At 36.5% G+C, this 22,084-nt stretch overlaps 1 protein-coding gene across 4 annotated transcripts in view; it reads left to right on the top strand.

Moving 5' to 3' along the window:
* LOC114294237 (DExH-box ATP-dependent RNA helicase DExH5, mitochondrial) overlaps nt 1–18,200 on the top strand; it is a 58,678-nt gene extending 40,478 nt beyond the window's left edge. For 3 of the 4 annotated variants that reach the window (XM_028238361.2, XM_028238364.2, XM_028238363.2), the window contains exons 9-19: nt 1,288–1,455; nt 1,543–1,815; nt 2,713–2,907; nt 12,736–12,939; nt 13,088–13,157; nt 13,276–13,424; nt 14,213–14,518; nt 15,235–15,294; nt 15,437–15,589; nt 16,373–16,483; nt 17,207–18,200. In XM_028238361.2, coding sequence (XP_028094162.2) covers nt 1,288–1,455; nt 1,543–1,815; nt 2,713–2,907; nt 12,736–12,939; nt 13,088–13,157; nt 13,276–13,424; nt 14,213–14,518; nt 15,235–15,294; nt 15,437–15,589; nt 16,373–16,483; nt 17,207–17,671 — 2,154 coding nt within the window. In that variant the 3' untranslated portion in view covers nt 17,672–18,200. Of the gene's footprint in view, nt 1–1,287; nt 1,456–1,542; nt 1,816–2,712; nt 2,908–12,735; nt 12,940–13,087; nt 13,158–13,275; nt 13,425–14,212; nt 14,519–15,234; nt 15,295–15,436; nt 15,590–16,372; nt 16,484–16,565; nt 16,615–17,206 lie in introns of all 4 variants that reach the window. The other variant, XM_028238362.2, reaches the window with a different exon arrangement.
* The last annotated feature ends 3,884 nt before the right edge of the window (nt 18,201–22,084 follow it).

Below are 22,084 nucleotides of genomic sequence, written 5' to 3'. Positions count from 1 at the left end.
GAGAGTTTCTTGGATGATTTTGTGTAACCTCTCAAAGCCCCCAATCATTTATCTTCTAATGACAAAATTTAAATTATTTTTAACTTTGTAAAGAACCAAAAGAAATAAAAATAAAATTGAAATCTTCCTAAATTTATGAAAACTACACTTGTTTCCAGTAATACCAACAGTAAGGGTAATGTTTTGCTTGTTAATCTATCTACTGTTTTATTTATAATTTTCTGTGCTTCCTGTAGTCACACTTCTCGTGTTCCAATTGAAAGGTCTTGTCTATACAAAGGAAGAGGGTGCTCTGCACTGTCTAAGAAATTAGATAAAATATTCATTATCATTTATGGCATATCTTTGCATAAAAAAGAGATTCTAGAGGGATTTATGCAGCACCACCAGGTTGGAATACTAGTTGATTGGGCCTCAAATGATTTGATTCTCCTAATGAGAAAATTGATAACAAATATACAATTATGAAAGCACACTAGGCTAATCAGTACTGGCATTATTTAATGCTTTCCATTTTTTTGAATTTTTTTTATATATGCTAGGTATGTTATAACTTCCCTCCCCACTATGATATTGAGGGAGGTAATCATAGTGGTGGGCATTATTATCCTTAATATGCCACATGGACTCGGGTATGAATATCTGGTGCTTGTGTGTCCAAATGTCAGACTTTCATAAACCTAAATCTTAGGATATTGGGATAAATATCCAAAGGTTGGATATGTTTATGGGGACGTGTCATGAACACATATTTCACAGATAATATGATGTAAATTATATAGTAAGGTACTTGAAATTGAATAGGATTTAGAAAAAAATATGAAATTTCTCTCTAATCCATGTGAGACTACAAATGTTTCTTTACTAACAAATGTGAGTTTCTTTTTCATCAAATATCGTAAAAAATTAGAGGATCTAAGTGTCTAAATTGGATGGAGGTGTCGGACACATATTCCACACCCTTACCTTTGTTATATCCGGTGGACACGGATACTTTGGGAGAAATAGAAGAGTCCATGTAACACATTTCCTTGTTTTGTTTATGATGATACATATTTTGTGTTACTAGTGAAGGTTTTCCTTCAAGGTTCATAGGTATCAACTTACTTTTGTACAATAGCAAGTTTATTTCATTTCCTGACATCAATTTTTGTTAGAATGCAAAGGTTGACACTTTCATACAATGTGGGAAACATATCCATATTTAAATTTTATTGTTTGATAATGTTGCTTGTGGATTTAATATGACCTTGAACCCAACTTAATTTTATATTCTGGTTTAATTAGGGCTTTACCTACCCTGTTCGAACTCATTTCCTGGAAAATATTCTGGAAATGACTGGATATCAATTGACCCCATACAATCAAATCGATGATTATGGTCAGGATAAGATGTGGAAAATGAACAAACAAGCTCCAAGAAAGAGGAAGAGCCAAATTGCTTCAGCTGTTGAGGTATGTTGAAATGTTGGCAGCTACTTTCATAGCATTCATGTTCAGTATTTCCTGTGCTAATATCTTCTTTTGGAAAAATGTTATTAGGATGCACTCAGAGCTGCTGATTTTAAGGATTTTAGCCCACAGACACAAGAATCTCTGTCCTGTTGGAATCCTGATTGTATTGGTTTTAACCTCATTGAATATCTTCTATGCAACATATGTGAGAAAGAAAGGCCTGGAGCTATTTTAGTATTTATGACGGGGTGGGATGACATAAGCTCTCTGAAGGATAAGCTCCAAGCTCATCCTATCTTGGGAGATACAAGCCGAGTTTTGTTGCTTGCATGCCATGGTTCTATGGCCAGTGCGGAGCAGGTAATTTTGACATATAATAGTTGTTTTGTCTGTGGTTCAGCTTTGTTCTTTCTTGTATGCTACTTTCCTTCCATGTATTTTGGAGTATTATCAATCTATCCATTAGTATTTCCCTTGGCTATAATTAGAGTATGCTTGGTTTTACTTATCAATTGGTGTATGAGCCATTTTAATATCATTCTTTTAGTTTAGTTCATACCCTTTTCGTCTTTTATAGTGAAGTAGTTAATTGAAACTTATATAATAAAAAGGACATGCCTAAGCCACAACTTGGCTTTGTGTTTGTGGTAAGCAGCTTGTTATTTCTCAGATGAGGTATTTGGTTCAATTCTTGACATCCCAAAGTTTTTTTCACCCAGTTTTTTGTTTTCTCATACAAAAAACACATGCATCACTGTGAACAAAAAGTGACAGATGGTCAATCAATGGTGAATTAAATGCAATGTTTGTAAATCCATCATAAAATGGTGCAATAGCTGTATATATGATAAAATTTGAAATTCATTGCTCCAAAAAATTCAATCTAGAATGCCAAGCACCATGATATTTGCACGGATTAGGTGACTAAGGTTGTACAGGCTATTCCTGCTTTCTTTATTTCATAATCTTTGGTCAATTTGATTATTAAAAAAAATGCATTCAATGTATGAATCTGCTAATCGGTGTTGTATCTGCCTTGTATGAGTTTTCCTTTTGTGTTTTCACTTGCGCATCTATTTTGAAATCATTTTTCCTTTTTTTTTTTTACATTATCTTCAGTGGAAGGAAGTGATTTAATGTCGAGCTTTTTTTATTGTCATTTTAAATATTTATTTGAGGATTAAATCGGAATAGCTATATATTATTTGTTGATCTTTTGTAATTACTATATATATATTCTTATGTGAATGCATACAGAGGTTGATATTTGATGAGCCTGAAGATGGAGTGAGGAAAATAGTGCTAGCTACTAATATTGCCGAGACAAGTATAACAATTAATGATGTGGTTTTTGTTATCGACTGCGGAAAGGCAAAAGAAACATCATATGATGCACTGAATAACACTCCTTGTTTGCTTCCTTCCTGGATTTCAAAGGTTTCTGCTAAACAAGTAAGTTTATTTCAGTTGAAAAATCTTTTAGGAAGGGGACTACTATATTTGTTGTTCATGGCTTACCTTGTGATTTTTTTTTTCCTTTTTTCCCCTCTTCCTCAATTTGTTTTTGCGCATCTTTTATTTTATTTTATTTTTGTTTGCTTAGTTCTCCACACATGAAATATCTTTTATATTGTCCGGCGAATGGAATTTTTTATATATTGTTATAGGCAGAGAATTTTCTTTTCTGCAAGTGACCTCACAGTTATATTTGCACTCTCTTCGATGTGATTTAAATCCTTGCTAAACATGAAAACTTTCCAATTTTTAAGTGTGGGCATTTTCTTGGTTGAAGTGTTATAGACAAACTGTAAGCCAGAAAGATTTAAGTTGTAGCCATGACAAAAAAGTTTGATAACTATTTATTGTTCCCTCGTTAATCTCAATACTTAGTACCCCTGAAAAGACCACATGAGATGAAAGCCACATAATTTTCAGGCACATGCTGGAGGCTACATGGCAGTCTTCCATGTCTTCAACCGAGGGCTCATGATCCCCCTGATTGTTTGGCCTGCATACTTCATCCTTAGAAAAGGAATTGCATGAAAGGTGAGCAATTCTTTAGATTTTCTGTACTACAGACTTAACCAATATGGAAGAGGTGTACAGACTACTGAAACCAGGCATTTATTTGGGACAAGTCATGCCCTCACACACGGGGCATGAAATTCAAGTTTTCAAAGTGAGATCAAAATTGTCGTCTTGAATGACATAATTCTTGCAGAAAAATGATGACAGAAATTCTTATCCTCTGTAGGACCCTCTATTAAAAAGTGATCCCTCTTTTGAATTGGGGTATTTTTCTGAATCTGTCATCTTCTAAGTTTTAAACTCTTATCAAGCCTCTAAAAGCTCCCCTATGCTCAGCACTTTAGCTTTTGTATTGGTATAGCCATGCAGGTATGAAGTAGCTGAGATGAAGTGTTCCATTTTTGCTTCATGTAAAACTGTAATCAAGTCCAAGTCATGGAGTCAAAATGTGTTAAACGAGGGTTTTAGTTCCCCCACCTCCATGGTGGATATTATTATTATTTTTTTTGTTGATAAATATGGTGGATATTATTTTTGTTTTGTTTTACTTTCCTTTTTTTCATAATCAGAGATTTGCCTTTCTACTAATTGAAATTTTAATTCCCAGAAAATTAGAAATATTGTTCCTTAATATAACGTATTAAATGCTACCTATGGTAACCTATCTGATTAATTATGTGTTTTTTGGACTAACACATTTTTTTCCAGAAATGTATCTTTTTAAGAGTTTCGAAGTTAAGTTATTGGTTGTGCTTTCCTTATGATCTAGATATGGCTTGGATTGTCAGGTTTCATGTAGACACAATTTTTTAAAAGTTACTTGATTTTAGACAGCATTAGTGATGATCATTTAGACCTTTAGTGGCTTTTTTCCCCAGTTATTTTCTTTTTTATTTATTTTTATTTTTTTCAATGAGCAAAAAGTATTGCCTTCCAAGTCAAAATTGTTAAACTTCTACATTCTAAAAGCACTATGTGACTGCAAGGAAGGAAATGTCAAGTTGTGACGGTGCTCTCATCCATGCTACTTTAGGGAGTTCTTGCTTATGTGATGTTGAAGTTTGTAATGGTTTTACTGTTTTCTTGTGTTCCTTCTCTATTTGAGTTCTGAATGATGTTGATTCTATGTCAAGGTTTTGATAATTGTTAGTGTTCTATATATTTGCAAGGTATTGTACATAATATGTTTCAAAGTTGATGGATATTCAATTAAAAGTTGCAACTTTGGAGGTCTTTTTTTAATTAAATGAGGCACCAACACAGAGATGGCATCAAGCAGGCTTGCTGACATGGTTAATTTTGGAAAATCATTGCATCGGCACAATAAGAATGCGGGAGAATATATATATATATATATATATATATTTATGACTATGTGAATACTGTGTGACAAATAAACTTAATACATGAAAATAAATAACAAATAACATATTAGTTCAAGAATGCATCCTCAGCCCAAAATATTATCTATCAAGGAAGTTTTTTTTAAAAAAAGAAGGAAACTAAAATCCTAATGACATCAAAACTTATAAATTAATTAGAATTCCTAAATAGATTTAAAATTTCTAATTAATTATTCTTCAACCAACTCCTTTACGTTCCTCATCATTTCTGCCCGACTGAGGAACTCTGGAGAGTTGTGGAAGTAAAGTTCCTCCATCAATTGTAGTCTACGTTCGTGAAGCACTCTATGCAAACAGTGAAGTATTTTCTCAAAAGATGATCTTGAGAAGCTTCATGTAGGAAAATGATATCTTGATTCTAGATAGCACCATTAATATGGCATCCAACAAAATGACTAATTTGAAGCAGACATGAGTTGTTGGTGGAATCATAAAAACTCCTGCAGAAACACCAGAAGGGAAATTATTAGGTGATTCCTAATGTTACTTACGGTGCACTCGAAAGTTGTCAGCTTGAATCAACTTAGAAGTATCAATATTGTGGTTGAGGGATCAAATTTGGCACTTTTCCTTTTTTTTTTCTTCTTCTTCCCTTGAGTCTTTATTCAATAACCTATTGTTACTGATTATTGTCTTAGAATTGTGAACTCTGTTATATGCTCTTTGTTAAAACCTACCATCACCTACTACACCTACCACCACCTACTACCACCTACTACACACCTACCACTACCACCTACTACCACCTACTCCACTACATCTCCTATATAAGGAGCCCCTCACCATTTGTAATTTATAACATACAATCAATCAATAATACATCAATTTTAACATGGTATCAGAGCTAGGTTAAGAATTTAGTATTTTTTCGCGTCACCGGCGGGCGGCAGCCTCGCCTTGGCCGCCCGCCGGACCTCAACCTAGTCCGCTAGAATTTTGCTACACATACCTTCACTCTGCTTCACCACCTTTGCCTCGCTTCTGAAATAAAAGACGGCCACCGCCCACTGCAGCAACTCAAACCATTGCTAGCTCGAATTGAGCCAACACTACTCGCCATTGGTGTTTCATGATGCATTTTTTTCCAAAGCTCCAAACACACAGATATCGGTCTTCGTAGTATTTTCCGGTACTCCGTCTCACAATCTTATCTGCCGATCTACCCATTCCACCCGAGCACCAAACCTGGATCTATCACAATTTTCAGTTGCCCCTGGCCAGCGACGACCACGCCGCCCACTCAACGCGGCGTTGGTCTGCCCAGATCATTTCTCACCCATTGTTCGTGCGGGCGATACGTGCTGCCAACCTGGCTTGGCTGTCCTGATTTCCCAGTCAAAGCTCTTGTCCTCATACAGCTCTCATCAGTGCTTCTACTGAGCACTATGTATGGTGATGTGGTTGATTTGGTGAGCTGGGCACAGCCACCACACCACCAAAAGTGAGACTGGTACTTCTCTGGCTCATCTTCCATCAGAGTCGCCATGTATGCAGAAACATGGCCTCCATAGATGTATTTGCGGTGAACCTCAGCATCAAGTTGCTTACTGTCTTTACTGAAACCAGCAAACCTCTTGTCACTGTGAGGAATATCAAGCCCACCATCTAAGGCTCCCTTGAGAGCACCAAAAACACGATTTCCAGTGGTCATTCGTAGAAGGCCAACATCTAGGAGAGCACGGAAAGGCCTTCTGCTCTCTGCTGGTTCAACAGAGTAATCCTCTCCGGTTGCCTCAACATTTCCCTGATACTCATGTAACCATCTCTCTCTCTCTATATTTCTGATTTTTGGTGAGACCAAACCCACGGTATCTCTCTCTCAAACAACAAAGTCCACTTTACACACGCTGTTCTCTCTCTCTTTTTTTCACTTTCCAACCCATGTGCATTTTTTTTTTATTCTACTTTTTGCCAGGTTAATGGATTGAAACTACCAACCCATGTGCACCTTTTTTTCTCTCTTTCATTCTACTTTTTGACCCATCATTCTACTTCTAAATTATCTTTTTGTACCACCGCCCACTCCATGATACCCATTTTTTATTATTATTATTATTATTATTATTATTCTTATTTCAAAAAAAAAAAAAAAAAAAAAATCATACGCACTCACAAACTATTGCGTAGCACGTGGGTACTACACCTCCATAGATACACAAACCACCATTGTATTTTGAAAACCATGGGCTCCTGCCAAACCAACATCTTTCCATTACAAAAAAAAAACAAAAAAAATAAATAAATAAATAAAAATAAAACAAAAAAATTTTACAAATTTGCACACCAAACCATATTTTATTCATCTCAGGGATCAACCCCGATCACAATTTTACAAAAAAAAAAAAACATCCACAGGCGGGATTTTTTCTTATCTACTCTGCCGCCGGTCTCTTCTTCTTGCCTCCGTCCTGCGCGGTCCTTGACGGTGTTGCCTCCGTGCTTCCTAGACCACCAAGCAAGTTGCCTCCTCCCTGCTCCTCCACTACAGCATATGGCGGACCTCCAAATCGGAACATAACGGTGGCCTTCCGCTTCAACTCCTTATTTTCTGCCTTTAGCACACTTATCTCTGCTCGCGCATCCTTATACATGCGTTGGAGCAGAGCCAGCTGGGCGTTTAACTGCTGCACCTCATTTGTCCTACTTTGCAGCCGGTGCGACAGGTTTGTGACCGCCGTCATGGTCTCCACACATGACTTCAAAGTATACTGATTGGCCTCAATATCAGTTTGCACCGCCATTTTTGCTCCACAGACCGCATCGGAAAGTTCAACGGAGCAAAACCAGAGATGTTTGGTTGAGGTTCACTGGCCACCGCACCAGTTATCTCTCTTGTTGACTCGTTGAGGTCGGGAAAGAGAGTGAGCAGACCACGGGACGAAGAGGCCATATTCTGGGTAGCTGAACGGGAAGACGAGGCCATTTTCTGGGCAACAGAGTGTTCCAGAATCTCTTTCTCAGAAACGGAAGAGGTTTTTCAAAAGGATTTTCGCAGGTTTTTTGTCTTAGCCTCTGCCTCAGCCTCAGCATCCGTCTTGGTTAAATAGCCAAGGCAGACACGCGCATCGCGCGCCACTTGACGCCAGACGACAAAACGGGCGCGCAAGCCAATGTGGTGACGCGCCTCGCCATCATGTCCGGCACATCTTTTTATGACTTGGGCTCGCCTTTTGATGGCACACCTTTTTATGGATTGGGCACGCCTTTTGATGGCACGCCTTTTGAAAGATTGGGCACACCTTTTGAGGGTGCGACTTTTTAAGGGTCCGACAAGACTCTGTAAACTGTCCCGACATTGATTCCGGTTAGCTCCTTCATGGGTCCGACAAGACTCAGTAAACTGTCCCGACATTGATTCCGGTTAGCTCCTTCATGGGTCCGACAAGACTCTGTAAACTGTCCCGACATTGATTCCGGTTAGCTCTTTCATGGGTCCGACAAGACTCTGTAAACTGTCCCGACATTGATTCCGGTTAGTTTCTACAAGGGTCCAACAAGACTCCGTAAACTGTCACAACAACTGTCACAGCATTGTCTGCTACAACGGTCCGACATGACCCCATAAACTGTTGTCTACATCGGTCTGCCATAACCATACAGTCTTCTACAACGGTCTGACACGACCATACAGTGTCTCCTATCCATTTTTTATTTTTCAGATTATTTTCTTGTTTTGTTACTTTCTCCAAACTCAAGTTGGTTAGTTCCTATCCTCCTTGAGTTTGCGGGGGGCTGTTAAAACCTACCATCACCTACTACACCTACCACCACCTACCACCACCTACTACACACCTACCACTACCACCTACTACCACTTACTCCACTACATCTCCTATATAAGGAGCCCCTCACCATTTGTAATTTATAACATACAATCAATCAATAATACATCAATTTTAACACTCTTTGTATTTGGTTGATTATGACATATGTGGTCAATTTGGTGGAAGCTACATTCCAGATGTTACCCAAAGGGTTTTTTGCATCAAGCACAAAAACCTTGTACAAGAATTTTTACTTAATGTGACCGTTGGATGTCATTCAGGAACCATAAGAAGAGTGTGTACACTACATTATCAATCTGGGTGATTTTTGAATTAAGTAATCCCAAGCCAACTCAACTGTGAACACGGACAAATTAGTGCTGATCAATGTGGCTGGATCTCCGTTATTAATTTTACTTGATACGCATGGTCTTGTTTTTTTCCTCATTTGGGCTATCAGTTACCTGATTGAAGTAGACCCACATTTGTCCTTTGGTTGGCTGCTTGTCCAGTGTTAGAACTTGGATGAAAACACAAATACTTTATTCTTCGGTTTTCGAAAACTGAATTTGAATTGTTTGGATGCCTATCCTTGTGTAAGTGGCAGCTGCTACTGTGATCTTCAAGTTATATGTTTTCTTTTCTACTAAGCTGATAAATGTGTTTTGTATGAAATGGCCATAGAGGAAGACATGAAAGATGGAGATGACAAAGAGTCCATCCACATTGATCATTAGATTGAGTTGCTAAATTTATCAGCATGTTAGTTATATTTTGTTAAAATCCACCCACTACACCACTACCACCTCACCTACTCCACTAAACCTAACCCACTACACCACTATCACCTCCACTTCACCTACTCCACTAAACCTAACCCACTACACCACTACCACCTCCACTTCACCTACTCCACCTACCACCTACTACCACCTACTCTTCTATATATAGGAATCATTGTAACAAATCAATATAAATCAATCAATAATACATACAATTTATTCTCTCTCTATTTCTCTTTATACATTAAATTTTACATGGTATCAGAGCAAGGTTAAGACCTTAGTATTTCTCGCTTCACCGGCGGGCGGCAACCTCGCCTTGGCCGCCCGCCGGACCTCAACCTATTCCGCTTATTTTCTACACATACCTTGACTTCTTCAACATTTTCTTACACCCCTCATCCGCTATGTCGGCGGCGGCACCCGCATCATCGTCTAGCCTCTATCGCCGTTCACCTCGCCTCTCACATATCCGTGGTTGTACTCTTACTCGTCGTCGTCGTTGGCGTTTCTGGCGCTGCTTTTCTGCTCGTCACTGCTGTTTTTTTCCCGATTTGCTCTCTCTCTCTTAGCCATGGATTTGGGTGTGGGGTGTAGAGCTGTGGCTCTGTTGTTGGTAGCCATGTTTGCTGGCTTGAAGGTTTCAATGGCAGCAATGTACAAGGTTGGGGACTCCGCTGGTTGAACCATCATTGGGAATATTGATTACAAGGCCTGGGCTGCTTCCAAGACGTTTCATGTTGGAGATGTCATCATTTTCGAATACAATTTTCAATGTCACGTGTTGCAAGTGCCCCACAAAGAATACCAAGCCTGCAGAAGTGTAAGACAGTAACATGCATCTTCACATACAGCTTGGGTAATGTGTAACTATCAAAAGCACAAGCTTCTTGGACATCCTTCTCTCTCATCTTTTCCCACTTTCAAACCCACTTTAATCATATCTCTCCTTTCTCTTAATTTATTTCATCCACGTTCTTTCACCCTTTTCTTTTATTTTAATATATATATATATATATATTTTATTATAATATATTTTCCCTATCCCTTGTTAGTAAGCATCACCCGTTTTCCATTCTCTTATTATTATTTATTTTATATTCCACCAAAAAAAAAAAAAAAAAAAAAATCTGCTGTTTTTCTTATCACCCATTCACAAATATTTTTCTCTATTTTCTTTATCCATTATTTTCTTTTATTTTATTTTTCTTATTAAACAAAACAACACCACAAAATAACACCACCAACATTCCACAACCTTGTCATTTTATTCATATCAGGGGATCAACCCCGATCACACTTTTACATAAAAAAAATAATAATAATAAATAAATAAAAAAAAAAAAAAACCCACACAAACAAAAACAAAACTACCACACCCACAGTGGGATTTTTCTTCTCTACTCAGCCGCCGGTCTTTTCTTCTTGCCTCCGTCCTGGGTGGTCCTTGCCGGTGTTGCCTCCGTGCTTCCTAGACCACCAAGCAAGTTGCCTCCTCCCTGCTCCTCCACTACAGCATACGGTGGACCTCCAAATCGGAACATCACGGTGGCCTTCCGCTTCAGCTCCTTATTTTCCGCCTTTAGCACACTTAACTCTGCTCGCGCATCCTTATACATGCGTTGGAGCAGAGCCAGTTGGGCGTTTAACTGCTGCACCTCATTTGTCCTACTCTGCAGCCGGTTCGACAAATTTGTAACCGCAGTCATGGTTTCCACACATGACTTCAATGTATACTGATTGGCCTCCACATCCGACTGCACTGCCATTCTTTGCTCCACCGACCGCATCGGAAAGTTCAACGGAGCAAAACCAGAGGTGTTTGGTTGAGGTTCACGGGCCTCCGCACCAGTTATCTCTCTTGTTGACTCGTTGAGGTCGGGAAAGAGAGTGAGTAGACCACGGGATGAAGAGGCCATATTCTGGGTAGCTGAACGGGAAGAAGAGGCCATGTTTTTTGGGTTGCTGAGTGTTTCAGCGAAATAGCAATTTCAGACTGATAATGTTCGGAAGGGGAGTGTTTCAAGATTTGCAGCTCTTAGAGGCAATCTCTCAATCTCTCAGAAAAACGAATATCTCTCTCAGAAAATGAAGAGTTTTTCAGAAGTTTTTTCCCAGGTTTTTTTGTCTTCGCTTCTGCCTCAAGCACAGCCTCCGCATTGGTTTATATTGACACTGACGACGCGGCCGACACGCCACTCTGTCGCTCACGTGCCTCGCCGCGTCTCCGGCTCACCTTTTGATGGCTCGACGCTTTCTGTCGGGCACGACTTTTGATGAAGTGGGCGCGCCTTTTGAGGGCGCAACTTTTGATGGCACGTCTTTTTATGGATTGGGCACGCCTTTTGATGGCACGCCTTTTGAAAGATTGGGCACACCTTTTGAGGGTGCCACTTTTACAAGGGTCCGACAAGACTCTGTAAACTGTCCCGACATAGATTCCGGTTAGTTTCTACAAGGGTCCGACAAGACTCTGTAAACTGTCCCGACATTGATTCCGGTTAGTTTCTACAAGGGTCCAGCAAGACTCCGTAAACTGTCACAACATTGTCTTCTACAACGGTCCGACATGACCCCATAAACTGTCTTCTACAACGGTCCGACATGACCCCATAAACTGTCTTCTACATCGGTCTGACACCACCATACAGTGTCCTCTACAACGTTATGACACCCCATACAGTGTCTTCACCAACGGTCTGACACGACCATACAGTGTCTCCTATCCTTTTTTATTTTTATGTATTTTCTTGTTTTGTTACTCTCTCCAAACTCAAGTTGGTTAGTTCCTATCCCCCTTGAGTTTGCGGGGGGCTGTTAAAATCCACCCACTACACCACTACCACCTCACCTACTCCACTAAACCTAACCCACTACACCACTATCACCTCCACTTCACCTACTCCACTAAACCTAACCCACTACACCACTACCACCTCCACTTCACCTACTCCACCTACCACCTACTACCACCTACTCTTCTATATATAGGAATCATTGTAACAAATCAATATAAATCAATCAATAATACATACAATTTATTCTCTCTCTATTTCTCTTTATACATTAAATTTTACATATTTTGTATAAATTTTAGAATTTTACCTACATTTTGTGCTCGTTAGAATGTTAATTATTTTTATATGCTTGATACAGAAAATTTACAATATTTTCCTTCTTCTGGGTGTTTAGTTGTAGTGGTATTTCTGTTTTTCGCTATGACATTTTTTTTACTATCTTGTTTAATTATATTTATACTAATATGCGTATATACATGTAATTTGCATTTAATGGAAAAATCAGAGAAGAGGAAGAGCTGGCCGCGTTCAACCAGGAGAGTGTTTCCATCTTTATCCCAGATGTGTATATGATGCTTTTGCAGATTATCAGTTACCAGAAATTTTAAGGACACCTTTGCAGTCCCTTTGTCTGCAAATCAAAAGTTTGAAACTTGGAAGTATTTCTGAGTTCTTGTCTAGGGCTTTGCAGTCACCAGAATTATTAGCGGTAATGCTCATTGAGATTTCCGCTTATAAGTTCCATTTGTCGTGCATACTTCTGTGTCTGAAGTGTGCATGTTTATCACTTTTTTTCATCACATTCATGCATGTCAGTTATTTGATGTGCATAACTGTTTGATATAATTTTATTGTAGGTTCAAAATGCTATTGAATATTTAAAAATCATTGGGGCATTAGACGAGAATGAAAATTTGACTGTATTAGGTATGTAAATATGTTTTATCTCTTCATCTATTTTTCGACTTACAGATTCTATGAAGTTTTAAGGATTTATTGTTAGAATTTGGAATATTTAGCCTCATGTGGTCTGAGCCCTTGACAGGACACTACTTGACAAAGCTTCCAATGGAGCCTAAACTTGGAAAGATGCTAATACTTGGTGCTATATTAAACTGCCTGGATTCAGTATTGACTGTTGTGGCTGGTCTTAGTGTCCGAGATCCATTCCTAACACCATTGGATAAGAAGGATGTAAGTTGAGCTTTCTGTCTTTTATGGTTTGGTGGTGGTCATATGTGTGGCCTTGTTTCTATATAAATCTACAAAAATATTTATCCATATGTTTTTGGCTAATTTATTTTGGAACTTAGAGCTGCTAAGGTGTGATGCTTTGCTAATATTAAACTTGTTAGTTTAACATTTCGTTCTACGTAATATTTTCAAGATATTTTTGTGAATCCACCTTTTGTAAATTTCATTGTAGAACTTTGTTTTGAGTGAGGCCTTAACCCTCTTGTTCTCTTCTCTTGTATGTTGGTGATGCCCATTTGCTCATTTAACTCTACTTAATAAAAAAATAAATAAAAAATAAACTAATATTTTCAGTTTATAAGGCCAGTTTTTGGCTGTAATGACAACATAGAATATTGGCAATTGTGATGCTAATATGCTATGCTAACCCTAAAATTTACAATGAAATAAATTTTCATTTTCACCTTGTAGGTTCACTTGTTCTTGTTGTTGGCACTTGGTGCGTTCTTCTTCGTCTTTTATGGGGTGTGGGGGTTAAGAGGTGTGGGGGTTAAGAGAGGAATGGGTGGTTCGATTAGTCGGGTTTACCCGGATACCCAATTATCAAAAAAAGGGTGGTGAATGGGTGGTTGGATCTGAGGGTTGCAAATAATTTTTGGAAGTAGACTTTTCCATGATACAAAATTAGTGAAACTGACTACAGTAACGCATGTGTTAATATATTGCAAGTTTTTTGTTTGTGTATCTTTGGCAATGTTTCATTTATGTACGGGTCTTCCTCTTTGCAGCTAGCGGATTTAGCAAAAGCACAATTTTCACGTGATTACAGTGACCACCTTGCTCTTGTCCGTGCATATGAGGGCTGGAAAGATGCTGAAAGAGACCTAGCTGGATATGAATACTGCTGGAAGAATTTTCTTTCTGCACAATCAATGAAAGCTATCGACGCTCTACGAAGGGAGTTCTACTCCTTGCTCAAGGACACTGGCCTTGTTGATGGCAATACAACCACCTGCAATTCATGGAGTTATGATGAACATCTCCTTCGAGCAGTTATTTGCTATGGCCTGTATCCTGGAATTTGTTCTATTGTGGTAAGCCTTGGCATCCATATCTTCTGTTTGGTTCATAATTTATTTTGATTTCCGTTTGGATCGGGGGTGAGAAAAGAAAAGAAAAGAAAAGAAAAGCTTGTGGACTCTCAGCTAGGGTTGAAAAGAAAAGAAATGATCTCAATAACATCTTTAGATGTGTAAGAAAGCAAAGTATGTGATATAGGGATATGGGTGGTATTTTTTTTTTTTTTTTTTTCTTTCTTTCTTTGTATTTTGATGGGCTATCTCGATATTATAAAAAAATACAACCAATTAGCTTGTTTCTCACCAAATTTCAATACTTGTGAGAAATGAAACCTACAAAATAAGAGAGTTCTTTATCTCAACATTTCTCACTTAACTTGTAAATCAAATATGAGAAAAGAATTATCTCTCTCTCTCTCTCTCTCCCCATTTCTGATCATTTCTCACCAAATCACTTTATCCAAACGGGCTGTAGGAGTTGAGGTGTATGATGGAACTCTTTGATGCGTGATCCCCTTGATTTATCCCTTGGTGTGCATCTGTTATGTTGAATTGGTATATGAAAGATAAATAATGATTTAACTTTACTACTCGAAACATAATAGATGGAATGATTTGGCAAGATCTCTTTTTCTGTTACTTTAAACGAACCAAGTCTAGAGTTATGTGCAAAATTTTATTTCTTATACTTCATGTAGTCTTTGTGAGTGCTGACGTAAATGTATTAACAGCACAATGAAAAGTCATTCTCTTTAAAAACAATGGAGGATGGTCAGGTGCTTCTGTATTCTGTAAGTTCCTCTCTGGAGAACACTTCAATTTTTATGCAGTAACAATTTGTTCTTATTATGAATTGAGAAAGTTCTAATTGGGTGCTCTGATTCATTTCACTCTAATTGCATGTTCTTTCCTTGTTATTTATTATCTGCCTAGAACTCTGTCAATGCTCGGGAATCTAAGATTCCATATCCATGGCTAGTTTTCAATGAGAAGATCAAAGTGAATTCTGTTTTTCTTCGGGATTCAACAGCTGTGTCTGATTCAGTATTGCTACTATTTGGTGGAGCCATTTCAAGAGGGGATACCGTAAGTTTTAGTTTTTTTCCCCCTCTCTCTATGTGATTTACTTAAAACCTTCCTCTGTCGTTGTCGCACTCTTGTCGGGATAGATATTCATGCATACATTCATATTTTTATTTTCGGTCCTGCTAAGGGGTAATTAATGTCAATTATTATTTTAAAGTAAAATGAATAGCATTTGAAAAGGGTATGTTTGGTAGTAAAAAACTTTAGTAAGTGATTCAATAAGGGCGATTCTATTTGCACAACACTCCTTTTCTCAGTACCACCATCTTTCAATTTTTTTAAGTACAGTTTTGTCCCTCAAGCAAATTACACTTTTGGACAAAAACTTACCCTAATTTCCTACCTGCCATCACCAGCCACCACCAAATTTCCAGCTTCGGTGAGGAGGAGAGGTAGCTGAGGGGCTGGTGGCAGTGGTTACGGTTATAGGGTTTGTTGGAGAAGAGGGTAATTTGGCATTATTTGAAAGATGGTGGTTTATTGCGACAAAATCAGAACTTTCAATTTGGGTGTGGTGTGAACTAAGTAAATAGTGAGGAGATGGTGTGTACTTAGACAACTAGTGGTATGCAAATAGAATTTCCCCTACAATAAACTAAATTGGCTGGAATCCTCGCATTTAATGGTAATAAAAAATCAATATTTTACTTTACTATTTTTTGGTATAAAAATAGATCGTTAATTACACTTCAATAAGTGCCCCGGGGGCATTTGTTAGTATTTGCATTTGCATTTTATTGATTTTTATGCTGATTTTGTGCGATCATTTCCTTGATTTAACAGGATGGCCACTTAAAAATGTTAGGAGGATACTTGGAGTTCTTCATGAAACCTGCCATAGCAGAAATGTACCAAAGTTTAAGGAGAGAATTTGAGGAGTTAATTCATAACAAAGTAAGTGATCCCTTTAACTGGAGCTATTTGTTCAGAAGTAGTTTTCATTCACATCAGATCTGTTATTCATGTCATTTTGCAGAAATTGCATAGGTGGCAACTTGCTGTTGTGTTGCATGCCTACTGAATATGTATTAAATTTGTTGTCTCTTCTTCTGCCTAATTATAGTGCATTACATATTTCACATTGGGCTAATTACACTTTAACACCCCGGCATTTGTACTGAAACCTCACTTTTTGTCCCTACACTTCCAATTGTGACAGTCAACGCACTTTAGGTCAAGTGAAAATCTCATCCTGCCGTCATTCTAGCATTGTTAAATGAGGCTAATGGAAATGCGTTTTTTTTAGTAATTTTATGTCTAACACGCCCTTTTTCAGTTCTCCCTCCCAAAACCACGTTATATACATTTGTATATCTCTGTTATATACTCTGTTACAATGATATATACACACTAAATATCATGGTTCATTGAGGAAGACGCCCAAAAAAAGGCTCGTTAAACATGAAATTAGGAAAAAGTCCATTTTTGTCAGCCTTATTTAACGCTAAATGAACAGATTAGAGTGACACTTGACCTAAAGTGTGAGTTGGTTGACTGTCACAACTAAAAGTGAGGAGACCAAAGTGAGATTAGGTGCAAGTGCAGCAATGTTAAGTGTAATTAACGCTTCACATACTTGTTTATCATTAAGTCAGATAACTAAATTTCTATTTGCAGCTGCTGAATCCCAGGACAGTACACAAACATATCAAACTTATATCAGCCGTAAGGTTGCTAATCTCCGAGGATCAAAGCGATGGCAGATTTGTGTTCAACCATCAGGTGCTACTGCCCTCGAAGCTGCCTCCTATTACAGCAAAACCTCAAGCCTTGGTTTCAAGAACAGACAGTGGTCCCGGGGGTGATAATTCAAAGAGCCAGCTCCAAATGTTGGTCACACGGGCAGGTTACGATGCACCAACGTACAAGGCAAGGCAACTACAGAACAACCAGTTCATAGCCACTGTGGAGTTCAACGGAATGCAGATCATGGGGCAACCTTGTCAAAACAAGAAACAAGCTGAAAAAGATGCAGCAGCCGAGGCTCTGGAATGGATTATGGGAGGGACACGACGTAAAGGCCATGATTATATCGAACACATGTCAATGTTGCTGAAGAAGAGCAGCAGGGATCATAGCTAAACTTCGGATGAGCACAGAATCATGTGAAATTCCCAAACAGCCACAAGCATGATCGGATTGATTCCATTGCGAAAAAAGTAAGAGGTACTGGTCAAAGGTAAGATAATCGAGTGGTTTGGAATGTGAGTGCATGGTTGTGATCATGGACCTGCAGCACGCAAAATGAACAGTTGAAGTTTGGGAGACTAATAATATTGGACTATTTTTGTGCATTTTGTTGGGCTCTTAGGGAGTAAGGTAAGGCAGTTGGTAGTGACTTTGAAGTGTTTAGGGGGGAGGGCTGATGGTGCAGCATTGAGGTCAAAGGTCACATTGATGATCTTTATTCACCCAAAAAAAAGGAGGTCACATTGATCCACACTAGTCTGTTTCTATTTTTTTTCTTCTTTTTATTTTTTATTTTTATGTATATAAATTTATCATCATGACATTCAAGAATCATTAGGATACAAAAGTTGTTAGGGATTTTCTATAGTTTTTGAATATATATATATATATATATATAATAAAACATAAAGATTTTTGAAAATGTCTTTCTAATACAATTGGTTAGAATGGCTGGGTTAACCTATCCATGTAATTGGCGATTGGATTTACTTGAATCAAAATAAATTTTCCGCCCAAAGCAACTTCCTAGGTATATATATATGATGCGCTGCTTATTATACGGTACACACTCATAATTAAGATCACTTGTCACCTTGGGTAAGGTTAATTTACATGCGCTCGTAATGTGATCATATTAGGTTGTAATCAAATCATATATGAATTTAGTTATGACTTAATATAATTTTATCAACGTAGTCTTACTTATTAGTGTGTCGTATAAATTTTATTTTGAGAGGTATTATAGAAATTTTCATACATATATATGTAAGAAATAGAGAACAATATGTAGATATGGTGCATATCACACCGGCTCACAATATTGGATCTAGATTCTTTGCAATACTTTCTCCATTCAGTCAATCATCAAGTACTTGATCTAAAGATGATAAACCATTGAGTGCTAGGCTTTTTGCTGGATTACCATCCACATTGTGATTCTGATGATTCCAAAGACAACAATTCAATAGTCATTCAATGTCACTAGCTGTTTGTGGCTTTTGAATAAACTCTTGGATGATGGCTAGATGAAAAAAGTGTTCGAAAATATGTTCTCACAATACCTAGGTTTAGGTTTAATTCCCAAAAATTTGACCAAAACAGTCATGAATTGTGCTAACTACTTGATGTGTCAGTCTACCAATATTTGTGGGTTTTGGTAATTGTTTTTTTAGTCATTTTGTTCGTCTTCCATTTTTTTTTAAAAAAATTTAAAAGAAAAAAGAAAAAAAAATGTAAAGAAATTGATTTGTTTAGTAATTGTTAAAAAAGTTAGGGAGTAGTATTGCGAGTGTTTTCAAAATTTTGTTTTATGTTAGGCTTATGATATTGTGGATCTCTTGTTAACCTAACTAATTACCTCAAGATTAAAATCATCTTTACACAATTCTGTTGAGTTTATTAAATATATATATATATATATATGCTTTTTTATAAAAAAGTTATTTAGTCAATCCAAACAATTTATTTATTTTTCTGACTTAAAACACTTGTGATGACAAAACAATAATTTTTTTAAAGTTACATCTTGGTTATTTTATACATCCTCTCCTCCAATTGATCACTGGATCTTTCTCATTGTTTTTGGACCATCTCTTTTGTCACCTTGTCACTCTATTCCCTATTTTTTTATTCTAGATGTGGCAATGTAATTTTCATAAATAGGAGACATCGTTTCAAAGTCAAATATTTACATTGAATTACATCATTACGTTCAAAAACTTTATATGAATTTTTGTTTGGATAACTTCATCCATTACTACATATCATCTTCACGTGGAGAAGAAAAAAAAACCACTTTAATATAGATGTGTTTGATTTTCTTTTCATCTTTATTATTATTATTATTATTATTATTATTATCATGACAAAGAATCTCTTTAACACAGGGTCATTGAGTACTCTTGCATAATAAATTTCAAATACTTTGGCACTTCACTTTAAACTAACTTTGTTAGTTTAAAATTTAGCCCACAAATAAGCTATTACTTAAATAAATTAATATGTTTGGCATATTTTAGGCCTTTTTTTTTTAAATAATATTACGAATCTAGACTTAACTATTCAATAAATTAATATGTTTGGCATATTTTAGGCTTTTTTTTTTTAAATAATATTACGAATCTAGACTTAACTATTCAGAATTAACACCTTGTGGTTTAAATTTATTCTACATATAAACCATCTATAATATAAATTTAATTTTCACTACACAATCACCCATCCAAAAAAATTTGAGTGGATAAGTCTGGATTCCTAGATTTACTATTTGGACTTATAAGCCTTGTCAAATGAGACATTAGATTTGTTTATTTTCAAAAGTAAGGCTTGAGATTAGGTTTCATAGTGTGTTGGGATTATTAATACCTTGTTTTGAAATTATGACAAGGGACTATGAGTCCGAGAAAACCATCCTATGGCCTCTTACCATTGGATTGGTAGGGAGGTAGAAAAGATGATATTATAAAATGAGTCATTGAGATTAGATATTAAATGATCATATTGTCCTTGTTTATATTCATAGTATGATAATTTTTAATATTAAAATATAATAATTTTTAATTTTTAATTTAAGAATATAATAATTTAAAATATATCAAAAATATCAAGGATATTTATGTTATTTCATATAGTTAATCTCATCATAAAAGGACAAAACAAATCTAAATTCTTACTAGTCCGGTAATTATCAAACAAACATAACATTTTTTTAGTCTTCTCACTAACAATGTCCGCACTTACAATCTCTACAAAAACAATCTTATCCAATCTAACTCTAAAAACAAACAGACCCTGAAGTTCCAATAACACCAACAACTAAATTTAAGATATTTGAATTTATGGCTTGATCTAGTATCTTTTAATTTACGACTATGTACTATGCATCATACAATATACAAAAATATGAGTTTTTTAAATTATGATAAGATATGTTTGAAATTACGATCCAAATTTGTGTACATCATCGAAAGATAGGTTGAATAATGTTATTTATCTTGAATAATACTATATATATAAATTAATGTACACACTAGTGTACTAACAGATGATGTGACATCATTTATATAGTTTTGAATATTTGTAACTTGTATAATAAATGTGATTAATAATAATATCAGAACACTAGTTGGAACACTAGTGTACACTAATTGATGCATATAGCTCCACCGATCTAGAATAATGCTATATATACCAATTAATGTACACATTAGTGTACTAACAGAAGATGTGGTATCATTTGTATGGTTTTGGGTATTTGTAACTTGTATAATAAATGTGATTAATAATAATATCATAACACTAATTGGTACACTAGTCTGTACACTAATTGGTGCATATAGCACCACCGATCTAGAATAATGCTATATATATCAATTAATGTACACACTAGTGTACTAACAGATGATGTGACATCATTTGTATGGTTTTAAATATTTATAACTTGTATAATAAATGTGATTAATAATAATAATATCATAACACCAATTGATACACTAGTGTATGTAACACCACCGATAATTGGTGCATATAGCACCACCGATTTACCTATTGACACCTCATTATGTACACTAATCGAGCACCCTTCCAATCCCATATTTGAAGTGATGACTAGCACTAATACATTGGGTAAACTCGTCGTTAGATGAAAGAAAGGGAAATGATTTGGAGCCCTAAAATTATCCCCCTAATCCCCCTAATTTTCAATTTGGGCAACTTTTTTATTTATTTATTTTTTTTATTTTTTACTTGATATGAAAATTAGGGGGATTAGGGGGCTTTTTTAGGGGATGTGGCAAGACCCTGAAAGAAAATGTTACGAATTTCAAAAAAAATTATTAAATATTTCGACCTCGTTACATAGCTTGAAAACATAAAGCTCGAATGGCCCGAATTTTTTTTTTTATTCTTTTTCCTGCTCCTTATTCCTTTCTCGCTTCCTTCCTTCTCTTTCTCCTTCTCCTTCCTTTTCAGTTCTTTGAAATCTAGTGTTTGGGTTTGTTGAAGCCACAGAGTCGTCTCTCTCTCTCTCTCTCTCTCTTTCCTTCTTTCTCTTCTTCCTTTCCTCTCTTTTTCCTTCTCCTTCCTTTTTCAGTTCTTTGAAATCTAGTGTTTGGGTTTGTTGAAAAAGTCACATAACTCTCTCTCTCTCTCTCTCTCTCCTCAAACCTAAGAAAGAAGAAGAAGAGATCAAAAAAATAATGGTTCAACCGAAGATCCATAGCCAAAATTAGCACAGTTTGCAAAATCAAAATCAAAAAAATTAAAATTAGCATAGTTTGTAAAATAACCCAAAAAATCACAAAAAAA

Source organism: Camellia sinensis, chromosome 10 (assembly GCF_055761805.1).
Source record: "Camellia sinensis isolate YWXY chromosome 10, ASM5576180v1, whole genome shotgun sequence".
NCBI lineage: Eukaryota > Viridiplantae > Streptophyta > Magnoliopsida > Ericales > Theaceae > Camellia > Camellia sinensis.
Note: the sequence above shows the minus strand (reverse complement) of the source record. Positions and strands in the feature narration are given on the sequence as shown.